General features: G+C 41.6%; 1 protein-coding gene across 10 annotated transcripts in view; it reads left to right on the top strand.

Moving 5' to 3' along the window:
- The window catches only part of focad (focadhesin), a 243647-nt gene that overhangs the window by 214668 nt on the left and 15775 nt on the right, over positions 1 to 13204 (top strand). For all 10 annotated transcript variants that reach the window (XM_078569505.1, XM_078569555.1, XM_078569487.1 and 7 more), the window contains 4 exons: positions 1305 to 1482; positions 4190 to 4287; positions 5012 to 5260; positions 9772 to 9847. In XM_078569505.1, the coding sequence (XP_078425631.1) occupies positions 1305 to 1482; positions 4190 to 4287; positions 5012 to 5260; positions 9772 to 9847 (601 nt within the window). The remainder of the gene's footprint in view (positions 1 to 1304; positions 1483 to 4189; positions 4288 to 5011; positions 5261 to 9771; positions 9848 to 13204) is intronic.

Raw genomic sequence — 13204 nt, 5'->3', positions numbered from 1 at the left:
TCTGAAATTTATAGTTATTTTCAAGCCATTTTGAAAGAAATGGAATAATAATGAAGAAAATAGTTTCAAAGAAAAACAAATTACTGGCACAAAACCCACAAAGAACCAAGCAAAGACGGTGAACTGCTGTTCTTGGTGCAGCTGCATTTATTCACCATAATGTTTTGCAATTTTGCTAAATGCCCAGTCAAATGCCATCTCTGTCCTTTCCCCCAATCACTGCCACATTTTCCTAACCTGTAATTCAAGGTGCGACAACCTTGACTAACGAATGGGGCGAATAAGAATAAGTAACTATGCAACAAAATAGGTGATGTGTCAAAGGTCAAGAAGACCTTTGTTCAGAAGTGCACATGATATCACATTGTTGAAAATGGAGGCAAACGGAAGACTGAGCCAAACTTGGCAGGATTATTTGGACACGGAGTTGGCCGTCCTGAAGGAATTTTGTGCACACAAGCAAGCAAAAACAGAGCTTCCACACTGAGCACTTTGCACCTGACTCCAATCTCGCAGCTACAGATGTTTAGTGCCGCTTCACTCAGCACTATCAATGACTTACCTTGTACTCCAGATTCCCCACAGTACGGTCCCAGAGAGTTTACTTATCTCTGACCTCATGACCATTGCCTGAAACAGGATTTTACTGTCTCATCTGGCAGACTTACCTGCATGTCACTATTAGCTAAAACCTTTCAATCTTCGGCTTCCTAGTCCCTCTGATCCTGTCCACCAGAGTAATCTTTGTAACTCTCTTGTCAACCTTAACATATGTGATAGGAACCAAATGAATCTCTTCCTCCAACTTCCACTTGGGTTTCGGAGGGAGGAGGAAAAGCAAAGTTTAGTGGCAATAATGACATGCACCTAACCAAAAAGTTAAACATTTTTGAGACTATAAATGAGAGGGAATTGTTGTCCATTGATGCAACTTGGGTTTGCACCAATGCAGCTATTACTGTAATAAAATGCACAACCTTATCAGATGGCACTGGCAACCTTTGGAATCTGCATTCACCTTTTGTAACCTAGGCTACCTGGTCACTTTGGTAATCAAGCTTTATAAAATGGATCGAGTTATTCACTTGACTGCATAGATTACAGGAGCCCAAATTCAAGGAGATTGCAGTAATTTTGCAGCACGTAATAATTTAATAGATCACAGCCTTTGTGCAAGATTAAATAGATATGAAATCATCTTAATACAAAGATAAGGAATTGGGTGCCAATATGACTTAGCAATTTAAAATTTAGATTAATTTACACTTGTTTAACTCAGTAACTCTGGCTGAAATTTGTTGCAGAATACAATTGCAAAGGCCACCTTTGTCAGAGCTTACCTGGTTTCCCAGGGCCGAGTTCCTTTGCTGTGCTTTAATGACATCATCGCTACTGCAATGGGGAGCTGTCACATGGAGACTGTCGTCTGGATTATGTTGCAGAGCTTTTACCAGTCTCGACTTGTCAGCCACCAGAACACAGGTAAGCTGGGGTAATGGAACATTGAGCATTTGAGGACTGTCCTGTCTCGGACTAGATGGGTACATAGCCTATGATGCATGGCGTTAATATTATTCTGAAAAATCAGTATTAAAAATACCGCTTAACCTTCTTGAGGTCACCTCTGAGGCAAGTGTTACCACTGAGAAGCTCACCGAGTGCTGATACGTTCCATCTAAACGGTTTTAAGTTTCATTGCCTTTTTTGAGATGATAAATTTAGCAATGACGTTTCAACTCCTCACACCACACAGATTTTGTTTAAATGCACTGGAACGTTAAATATCTGCATTCTCAATTGTCTGCAAGAATTATTTTGCAAGACAGCGACCTGTCAGGTACTTTGTTACTGTTATTACACAGGAGGAGCAGAGATCTTAGAGGGTTAAAGAGCTGAAGGAGGGTGCGTAGTTAGGGAGGCATGGAAATGAAGGGTGAATGGGACTTGGTGTGAGTTAGGATACGACAGGCAGAAATTGAATAAACTTACGTTTCTGGAGGGTGAAAAATGGGAGGCCGACCAGGCATGTGTTGGAATAGTCAAGTCTAGCGGTAACAAAGGCATGGGTAAGGGTTTCAGCGACAGATAAACTGAGGCTGGGTTGAGGTCAGGTAATGTTACAGAGCTAGAAATTTGTGGCCTTAGTGATGCTGTGGATCTGTGGTTGGAAACTCAGCTTGGAGTCAGATACAAGGTTAGGTTGCAAACCGTCATATTCAGCCACGGCCAGTTGCCAGGGAGAGAGGGATGGAGTCACTGGCAAGGGAACAGAGTTTGTGACAGGGAGCAAAGAAAATGGCCAGTATTTTACCTGCCTGTCGTATCCTAACTCAAACACAGCCCTTCATTTCCATGCCTCCCTAACTACGCACCCTCCTCCAGCTCTATAACCCTCTGAGATCTCTGTGCTCCTCCTGTGTAATAACAGTGACAAACTACCTGACAGGCCACTGCCTTGCAAAATAATTCTTGCAGACAATCGAGAATGCAGATAGTTAACGTTCCAGTGCATTTAAACAAAATCTGTGTGGTGCAAGGAGCTGAAATGTCATAGATAATTTATCATCTCAAAAAAAGCGATTAAACTTAAAACAGTTTAGATGGAACGTATCAGCACTCAGGTGAAACCAATTCCGCACCCTCCCCCACCCCCGCCAACCGAGTCAATCTCCAGGGATTGACCACCACTGAGCCCGCCCCCCCCCCCCCCCCAATTAAGGACAGCCTCTCCAAGCTGCCAGCCCAATCAGAGGACCAGCAGTTCGGCGGCCTTGGCAGCACCATTACTAGAGTTGGCCACTGCTGAGGGTGCAGGGAGGAGGAGATGGGCTGATTAGTGATTGATGGATGTGCTGGGACCAGGCAGGCAGGCCCCAGCAATCGAAGGACTGAACCCTCCAGAGGCAGCCGAGGGGTTGGCCATTGCTGCCAAGGGCCCATCCTTGGATTATCAAGCCCCCAACAATGGAGGCCCCATGGCCCCTTGAACCCACAGGGAGGCAGCCTCGTTGTAGGTTGAGGGGCTTGCGGGTGAGGGGCAGTGCATTCTGAGGCTCATGAAGTCTAGGCAGGGCCAGAAGATGGCAGTCAGGTGGCTGATTAATTGGCTGCCCAGCAGCCCCCCCCACCCCCCGTCTCCAATCAACTGAGCCACTGCCTTTGGTGGCAGGAAAACATCACATTCCCTCATGTCACCTTCCGCTGTCATTTTTCCACCCTTCCTGCCTCCCAGCCTGTCTCCAAAGAAGATTCAGCCCAGTAGCTTTGGTCTTCCCAATATTGGAGGACATTTCTGCTCATCCATTACTGGATGTCGGACAAACAGCCTGACAATTTAAAGGGTGCATTTGGAGTATCTGCTATGTTAGAGACAGGAAATTCTGTTGGCTCAGTCCCTTCCCAGAAAGATTGGAGTAGCCCCAGTGACTTCCTTTCAGATGGGCCACTTAAAAATTGTTGTGCAAACAAAAATAAAATTGCCTCCCACTGCCCACCCCCCTCTTTTGGGTGTAGGCCATATTCCTGGTCTTGTGGGGCCCTAACTCTGTCACCCAGTGGCCTGGGCTCACCTGGTTGACTGGATGTCAATGCCTTGCCAGATCTCTGAGATGGCAGGTATGCAAGAACTCCCAACATAAGGCCTCAACTCTACTAGTACCGCCTTGTCTGGGACAGGTGGAGTTCCACTCCCAAGAGCCAGGAAACAAGGAACCTCACCCTTATTTGCAGCCTTTCATCCTCACTCTTACCAGGGCTGCAGTAGGCATGTGTCAGATAGATTGTGTATTTTTGTGCCCAGTATATCAGACTCTTGATAATTAGCTAATTTCCATTATCCACCAGAGGGCAGTCACACCAATTATGGCTATTAATTATTATTAATTCTGTTCTATTTGATGTAGCACAGTATGTTGGTTTTGCAGTCTACTACAGCATGACATATTGCCAGAGCTTAACTCCTCAATCTTCACAATAAAGCACCCGTTGTAATAGACAAATCACCTTGGGCTGCACTCGGACATCACCTCTCTGGTTACAGAGTCACAGGAACAGCTCATACACTCAACATTTTATTTGGATAATGGGAACCTGAGGGAAGAAGCAGGTACCTCTCGGTGCTGTATAAGTAGTCATGATCATGAAGAAGCAAAATGAGCAAAGTAACAAATGTGCTCTGTTTTTTACTCAGGTGTAATAAAACGGATGGAATGGCTGTTGGAGCTCATGGGACACATCCGAAATGTTGCTTATGGGTCAGCTCCCATGCAGAATGCAGATCCGAAAGAGGTATCCTTGTTGGGAGGTTTGCTTTTTAAACTTGAAATGCTTTCTGTTCCAAGGAAATTCTGCAGAGACCACTTGGAAATTGCCAACACTTGCATTGTTTAGGAATCTTGATGTTAACTGAAGGACATTGTAGTGATTAAATACCATTTACAGAAGCAAGTTTGAGCTAGAATAAGTCTATTATGGACTCGCCAGAATACATTGTAGTTGTACAAATGAAAGGATTTCTCCTTCTGTCCACTGTGGCACAGAAACACAGCCACTTGTCAAACAAATATACAATATAAACTGATAAAATGGTACAAACTTGTATATCCTGTAGAGTGGCATATCATGTCTGTAAGACAGTTTCAAAATATGTTTTTTATATAAGTCTAGAATGTGCTATTATACAATTAATGTGGTCCTGAGGTTACTTTTAAACACCGTTTAGTTAACTCTATCAAAAATCATCGTACAATCATTCTATCAAAAGACAGCAGATTGATTTTGTATTTTAACTTTTAATGCTATTTGTTCCTGCAGTGAAAATGTATAAACTGATGGAATGAAAGACAAGCTGCAAATTTGTATTTGCTGAAATCTAACAAACCCTGAAACCAGCCTAATTCAAGAAGTAACAACTGAAAATGCTGTTTTTAAAATGTTTGATATGGTTCGACAATGAGCAACCTTTGGCCCATGATGTCCAGTAGATTTACTGGACTTCTGTTTTTTTTTCAAGGCTGTGGACTTTCTGCTGAGCATATTTGCTGCTGCTGTTGCTGCATGGAGTGATCACACTACACCGCTGATGCTTGGCGTTCGAGCCAACTGGTTGCCATGGATGGAAGGGAAAAGTTTCGACTGCAAGCAGTCTCCTTTCGGCAGAAGTTCAGTGGATTCCTTGTCCGTAGAACAATGTTTTCACTTTCTACCACAAAGCATTCTCTTATTACTGGGTAAGGACCCATGGAAAGACCAAACACAAAAGGTGAGTTTGTGCTCAGACTACATAATGCTGGGGTTGAAAGAGACTAAAAACAGTGGCTTAGGGTTATACTTGCAAATAATAGTTGAGCAATTAATGTGAGTCTTGTGAGCGATCCTCATATTCAAAAATGGATTAAAATAAAATCTATAAATAGCTGCAATGGTACTGACTAAATGAACATCAAATTAGAATTTGTTTGGTTCCCCATTCTTCCAATTTCTCTCCTTTTCCTGACTAATTCTTGAGGTATAATTCCAGGGCAGCTACTCCATATCCCACAGGTCCTCATTTATCATGTGTGTATTTTGATTATGAAGGTCGTCACCCATTGGCTGATACCAATTTTTTTCCTTTGAAAAATCCACAGGTGCACTTTCCAGTAGAGGACACTGCATTGTGATCAGAACCCTGGCTGAATGATTTTTTAAAAATCTTGTGCTCATGATTTATTTGAGATTTGTAGTTATATATCAGATTGCTAACAATTTCTGTCTATTCTTGTCATATGTTGGAATTATATTACCACATCGTGAGTAACTTCTATCAATTTTCCTGTGCTTTAAAATTAACTTTTTTCAGTTGAAATGTTCCTATGAGTAGAATATTTAATGGTCATCAGTATAATGTGATAAATACCTGTACTCCTGAGGTAACCATAACCTACTCTTGTTATTCAGTCTGTCTCTGTACAGAGACTTTATTCAAATTGCACAGCCAGCCTTTTTATCATTTCTACATAGACCACTCCTGTCAGGTAGTTACAGTGCTATTATTGCAAGGGTGCTCTAGAATTTATTTAAATTTCCTGCATTCCCACCCAGTTAAGACTATCGCAGCTAAAATGGATCTGCTGGCTGTTGAGTCTGAAAGATGTTGAATGTCTGTAGAGTGAAAATTGGATTGGATCAAATAAATAGTTAAGTTAAATATTCTGTAAGGCTCAACAGTTGTATTGACTAGAATGATAGGAAAAGTTACCTATCAACTAGTTATTCCTTTTTTGTTTTACAAAGCTACCAGTCACAAACTACAGTCACAAACTAACAACTGATGCAAAACCAAAATATTCAAAACAATTGTCTGATTTTGTTTTGGAGCACAGATATTGTTTTTTTCAGTTAACTGCCTAAAGTAACCAGATTGCCGATATCCTGTTGGAAATCCATACAAGAACTGTTTCTGCCAACGCCCTCGAGAGTTGAGTCTTCTGCTTTGACCCTTTTAATAGAACTTACTTATCCAGCTTAGCCTTCCTCCTTAATATTTTTCAGAACTCCACATAAAAGATCTCGGGGCTGACCAGCCTCGCTGTTTAGCAACCTCGTTCCAATTTTTCCTTCTGGATATTAAGACCTGTAAATAAATTATCTATGGATATTTGGCAACCTATAATAATGCAGGGACCCTGTTTACTTGAACATATGCAGTAAATGGACCGTGTGTGTTCACTGCCTGGTACCTGGTTCTACGCATGCTGCATGTGTGTCTGGAGCAGCAGTGTATAGTGTGGTGAGGGTCTCACAGTTCTATCACCCTTAGACACAAAAAATTCAACAGTTCTTTTTAAAGCTTATTTTAAAGCTTATTTTTTTTAAATCCTGGGAGTTCAATCCTGACACTTCCATCGATATGATGAGTATAACGTTATCTGTCCCTTTCTGGCATCCCACCAATTGTACTCTAATGCTCGTGCAGGCCAGGCCGCAACTCCAGACCCCTTGTTATCCCAGGAGGACATCTTTGTTGGCTAAGAGTATTGAGGGAGATGAAACCGAGGTGGTTAAATGGAGTGAAGTTGTAGGTCAGCTATTAACATACCCCTGTGGATTATAACTAGGAGTCCCACATAGCCCAACTAATGCAGACACAGTTCATTGCCAAAAACAGAGCCTGCATAATTAAGTAAGTAGTTAAAAAAAATGATTTTTTTTTCACATAAATTTTCTCTTTATATTTATTGACCTTCCAAAATAGTACAGAACTCATTTATTTTCTCATAAAGAATGCAGCATTTATACAACAATGCTGAAGTTCAGCAAAGTTCCCGTCAGCACCAACTGCACAATTTTAGCAGCTAAATTACAGATACCATAGTTAATTGCTGAATATATAAATTTTGAATATATAAATTTTGAATATATTTCTCTCACCCTCTCTTTCACCACAGCAGCTAGAATATTGCCATCCTTTTTTATCCAGTTTTTATATGACTTGGGTTATTACTGTTTAATCTGGGTGTTGTAGATCAATAAGAGCAGAGTGAAAATTACAATTGCTGTGACTCATCATTCTGACACACACAAAGCCATGTGAAACAATTATCTTAGCAATTTGGCTGACTTTGCTGTACCTGCAGCTTAGTGAATGGTAGTTTCGGCAGAAAAGGTAAGTCGTGCTGCTTTAAAAAGGAATTGAGAGATTTAATTGCTCAGTTCTCTACTAGTTGTCCATTCCTAGTGGATGTGTTTTGTTATTTATTAATGCACATTTAATACCAGACAGTTAAGGTCTTGTTTTAGCAAATCATTTATTTCTGTCCTACAGTCAGGTGACATTTGAAGGTGTGATGCCTGTAGGCCTCCACTTTCAGGTATATTGTCTTTGAACGCTGTAGTTTCCATTGAAGAATTCAAGATGCTTCTCCAATTTCTCAAATGGCCTTTGCAAGGTATTAACTCCTGACAACACCACTGGAAACCAGGTTCTCACCAGATCATCAACAGATGAGCTTTGTTCCTTTTTTTAAAAAAAAAAATCCCCAATTTGAATAATCATTACACATTCAATTCTATGTATTACTTTTTTTCTTAAAAGCTGATATTCAGAGAAACATGGTAAAGATACTATCCCAGATTGTAGAAATATTGAGAAAGAGGTGGTGGTCATATGGCTTGGTAATGTTGGGAGAGTGGTCCAGCAGTGTTGGGGGAAGAGAGGAGTACAAAAGTAATGGCATATTGTAGAGGAAATAGTGTGAGGAGTTTTGGGATCTGAGTCTGGTGTGTTGGGAGTGTGCTGGTACTGATGTTACAAGTGATGGTGATGTGGGAGAGTGGTTTTGGGATGGGCAAGAGTTGGGGAGTGTAGTTGTTGGGTTTGCGAGTTCTGGGAAAGGGATGCTAAAGAATAGCATGTGGGATATTGCAGCCTTGAGAGTAATGTCTCGGGAATATGAGAGCATTGGAAGGTGTATGTTGAGGACAATGAATGTATGGGAGCATTGGGAAAGGGAGTGCATAGATTTGGGATTCGGAAGGTGGAGGTGGGGTACTGTAATTGGTGAATCAATGAGAAGGTCACTGGATATTTTAGCAGTGGTTGTATAGTACCTAATGGCTAGCGAGCAGACTGTGAAACTATGAGATAACTAGAGAGACGTTTTGTGATCTGGGAGGATTGATAGGGAGAAGGGTGCAGGATAAAATGGTGTCTATTTTAGTGGCTGTAAATATTTTGTAGGGCAGTGGGGAAAGTCTTTATGGTGTCAAAGGAGTACAGGCACCACCCATTTTGTCCCAGAGTTGGCTGCTACCCAGTGCAGTTCTCCCACCCCCAGTGGGTTTCTCAGCTCTAAGCCAGGAATTCTGTTTTAATTATTTAAGATACTTTAACTGCAGTTTCCTAGTGTATGTTGATATAATTTACAGGGTAAACGTACTAAACACTTTACACCTGGCTCCTGACTCAGTACTGGTAAATCCATTTGTAGAAATGTGCCCTTAAGAAAAGATGCTTGGCCGTGTACCTGGCTGTGACCCAAGAACTGGCCGTAAGTTTATTAAAGCACTCCTTGTATTTTTTTTCTGAGGGGCTTTCCTCAGAGATGATTGGAAATGAGGAAAAATAGAGGAATGGGATTGATGATGGGAGGGAGAGTCAGGGAAGAGGCTTCAGACAATTGGCCCTGTGAAGATGATCACCACTGAACTTGGAGACAGAGCTGGGGGCGGGGGGAGGTGGTTTGGGTTCAGAGGTGAGTGAAGAAAATTGAAGTGCAGCAGCACTTAGCTGGTAATGGAGCTGGGAAGACTTAATCAAAGGTGAGTATAATAAATAGGTTTGAGCATGAAGTAAGCATTAGACTTACAAGGACTACACACAAGTCTGAACATCAGATTTATCAGGTGGTATAACATCATATATAATACAGAAAGAATTCAAGTAAAATGTCTATTCTTGGTTATTATTCGTCTATTATTATTGGAAAGCAGCAGCTCATTTCTATGAACCAGTAAATTTTGAAACTCAAATTCCCAATTATTGTGTCCCCAGAAAATAAACTTCTACTGCTGTTCTTTATATTTCCTTGGAAATAACTGAATAAATTGAGGCAGCACGGTAAGCATTGCTTCAGAATTTTTTTAAAAAGTGCTGTTTACACACATAAAACTGAAAACTATTAAAAATAACTCCACAGAAATGGAGTAAATGCCAGTTCATAGAAAAGCTGCTTGATGCATTATGTTGATCAGAATCTTGCATTGAGTTTTATATTTCTGTTTCCATTGCAGTTCATTGATTGGCTGTTTACCATAGCAGAAAGTCCACATGAAGCATTATCATTGGATAAGTTGAATATAATCAAAGGTATTATTACTGCTTTTACCTAAAATCTTAGACATCCTTAACAAAGCATTTGGAGACGGTGTGTTCTTAATTCATACTGGATAGTTAATCCTTAAACATAATTTAAATATTAGGCTAATGTCATTTTGGGGTCAGTTTCTCTAGCACTGTGTAGTGTTGAAGAGCAAGGCTGGCAGCTTGAATTTTTTTTGGTTAGAAGGATTTGCTCTTCCTTTCCAGTATCCTATCCAAAAAATTGTTAGTAAGATTATGGCTTGATCTTATATCTTGTTGCTGAGGGGCTGCTCTGGCAATGCTATTGTTGGGGAGGAGTCCCACGACTCTCGGAACAGCTCCATTAGCTATGATTAGGGCTGTTTCATTGCAGTAGCATGGTTGTGGTTTTGGACCAAAGGCACAAAGGAAGAGTTGTCTTAACTCCAGGAGAACAAAGTTAAGTAAACTTGGGAAATGCTGACATTTGCTCATTGTTATGGAAGTTGAGCTACTTTCTGTATCAAATGGGGGATATCTTTGTTACCTTTTGATTATATAATTTTAACTTAAACAGGGTAAATTAATTTTTTTTAAAAAAATCCTCGAATGACTGTATCCATAAAGGAGTTTTTGTGTCAAAGGAGTAGGCAATATACAAAGCTCTCTTGATGACATTGTCGATCAAGTGAAGGTGGGCTGACAGTTGGTTAACCACACTTGTTGTGTTTATTGATGTTACTTGTGAAGCGATTTTTGATCCATGTGGTACAAGGGACTGGGAAAATGGCTGCTGTTTATGACCAAAACTTGTGTCTCTTAATTTCTATCATGCCTATTTAACTTGAATTCCCTCTGTGTCCATTTTCATGTACATTTTAGCTGTCATTTCAGACCTGAGTCTATTGTTTTGATCTCTTTCTTTCTTTACCTCTCTCTGACGCTTTGCTCCAGCCATCTTGGCTTCCTGCCACCCTCCTTGGATAATTTTCCCACCCCTAATTCCCACCTCAACTGCTCTACCTTCAAACTGTCCTGCCAATACATTCTCCAGAGCCCATTGAGCCAACCATCACTGCCTTCTCATGGGAAGGAACCCTAACTTCCTCATCCTTGTTGCCAACTTTCTAAACCAGTGTGCCCCTTGGGGCCAATAGCGCCAACCCTCTTGTCCCACTGCATCGCAACTCAGCACTCTTGGACTCTTCTGACAGATCAACAAACATTCACATTTCTTCATTCAGAATGTCTGTTCACTCAAAAAATGCTTTTGCCTTTCATTATCTTACCATGGATGATTATATTGACAATCTGGTTTTGAATGAAACTTAGCTAATTGGTATGAATGCCTTGCCCCTTACCGAAGAACCTCCATCTATCCCCTACCGTGACAGTGTGGCCCTTATCACCAAGTCACAGCTTAGACATTCTTACTGCTTTGGTACCACCTTCCTCAAGCATCTCACCTTGTCCCAGAATTCTTGTCTCCTTTAAAATCCTCATTGTCTGGTGTCCAGGCCACAGCCAGAATTTCTCCGAGATATCCCCCTGGGCCTTTGCACTGAGCAACTTATCATCCTTAGTGAACTCAATCTGGATCTCAGCTCATTTACTGTCTCTTCTGAACTCACTGCTCTTCAGATCAACCTAAACCTCTCCGTCCATGTAAACTCACTTACCCAAATACATGGCCTCCCGACCTTACTGGCTCTCACCTTTTCTCTACTCCCATGATCTCTGGTCACTGATATGACCATCTCAGACCACTTTCTTGTACCTCAGCACTCACACCTCCTACCCACTTCCAAACCCGTTTCCTTCTGTGTCCATCTCAGGATAAAGGTCTCCTCCAGATCACTTAAAACTGCTGTACTGTAAGCTTTATTTTTGCATGGTTACTCATTATGACTGTTTTTAAACTTATTTTTCTTTTAAAAAATAAAGAATAAAAAATATTTTTAAAAATGCCCTCTCAAGCTTCCAACTGTCTGTTTAATCCTTTTTTTTTTGGCACTGTTGTACATCTGCAGCTGTCACTTTGTTCAGGCACTCCCTCACCCCTGGCTTTGAGATGCTGCTGGCCACCCAACTTCCCTTCCTGGCATCCATACTTTCGTGTCTCCCCTCAGGTCTGCATTCCTCCCTTTCAAATCTGTCGTCACCACCCCCTCCTTGAAGAAAATCCACCCTTGATCCCTATGTCTTTGCGAACTACAACCCCGTCTTCAACCCCCTTTCCTCTCAAGTCCTTGAAAGTGCTGTCACCATTCAAATGCCTATCTTCCCCACATCTCCTCCAAGTTTGACTCTCTCCATTTAGGTTTCCAGCCTGCTGCAGCACTGTAGCAACCCCAACCAAAGTTACAGAAGACATCCTCTGTAACTATGACCATGACATACGACCCTTGCTCATCCTTCTCTGTTATTCAACTTATTGGGACTGGTCTTGATTAGCTTTCTATTAACTATGCAATTGTAGCCAGAGCATCTCCAGCAATAGCTTCTCTTGTCATTTCTGGAGCCCATCAATGATCTCTCCTTGGCCCCCTTCCCCTTCTTTATTTACATACTGTTCCTTGGTGGAATCATCCGCAAAGGGTTAGCTTCCGCCTGTAAGCCTTCAACATTCAGCTCCACCTCTCCAATGCTTGTCTCAACCTTTCCTTGCCTCCGCTTACCTGACAATCAGTCCTGGTGAGCTGCAACTTCATCCAGCCAAACAGCAGCCCGCCCTGCATAAAACATGATCGCCAACCTTGGAAAAGCGGAATACTGAGGATGCTGGAAATCTGAAATAAAACCCAGAAAATGGTGGGGAAAAACTCAGCAGGTTAAACGGCATCTGTGTAGGGAGAGAAACAGAGTTAACGTTTCAGGCCTGTAACTTTTCATCAGAGTTGGGAAAAGTTAGAGGGGCCGCATCCATGGAGAGAGAGAAATTTAAAAAAAACAAGTATAAACAGAAAAACAGCTTGGAGTTGTGTTGGACAGCAGCAGGTGGAGGTCCCACCACTTTGCTGTCATGAAGAGGAGGATCCAGCCTGAATGCCTTCATGCTGCAGACAGCTGTTACTTCATCAGGAATATCTAGATTCATACAAAGCTGAAATAAAGTCAGGCGTTACATGTATAACTTTCTGAAACTTGAGACAGAGAAGAAAATAAACTAGTCGGCCATGGACCACACATTGTTAGATGAGCCGTACCACACACTGGGTTGAGTTTTATGTCTTGGGATAATACTCGGAAGAAATGCAATTTAATGCATGCTGAATTTTTCAGCATGCCATTCACATTTCATGGTTCCTCAAATGTTAACACGGTATATTTTTGCTCCGAGTCATTGCTGGATGAGTCAAGGGAGCTGTTGGTGATAAAACCAGT

Source organism: Cetorhinus maximus, chromosome 2, assembly GCF_964194155.1.
Source record: "Cetorhinus maximus chromosome 2, sCetMax3.hap1.1, whole genome shotgun sequence".
NCBI classification, from domain to species: domain Eukaryota; kingdom Metazoa; phylum Chordata; class Chondrichthyes; order Lamniformes; family Cetorhinidae; genus Cetorhinus; species Cetorhinus maximus.
This window is presented reverse-complemented; position numbering and strand designations above follow the sequence as displayed.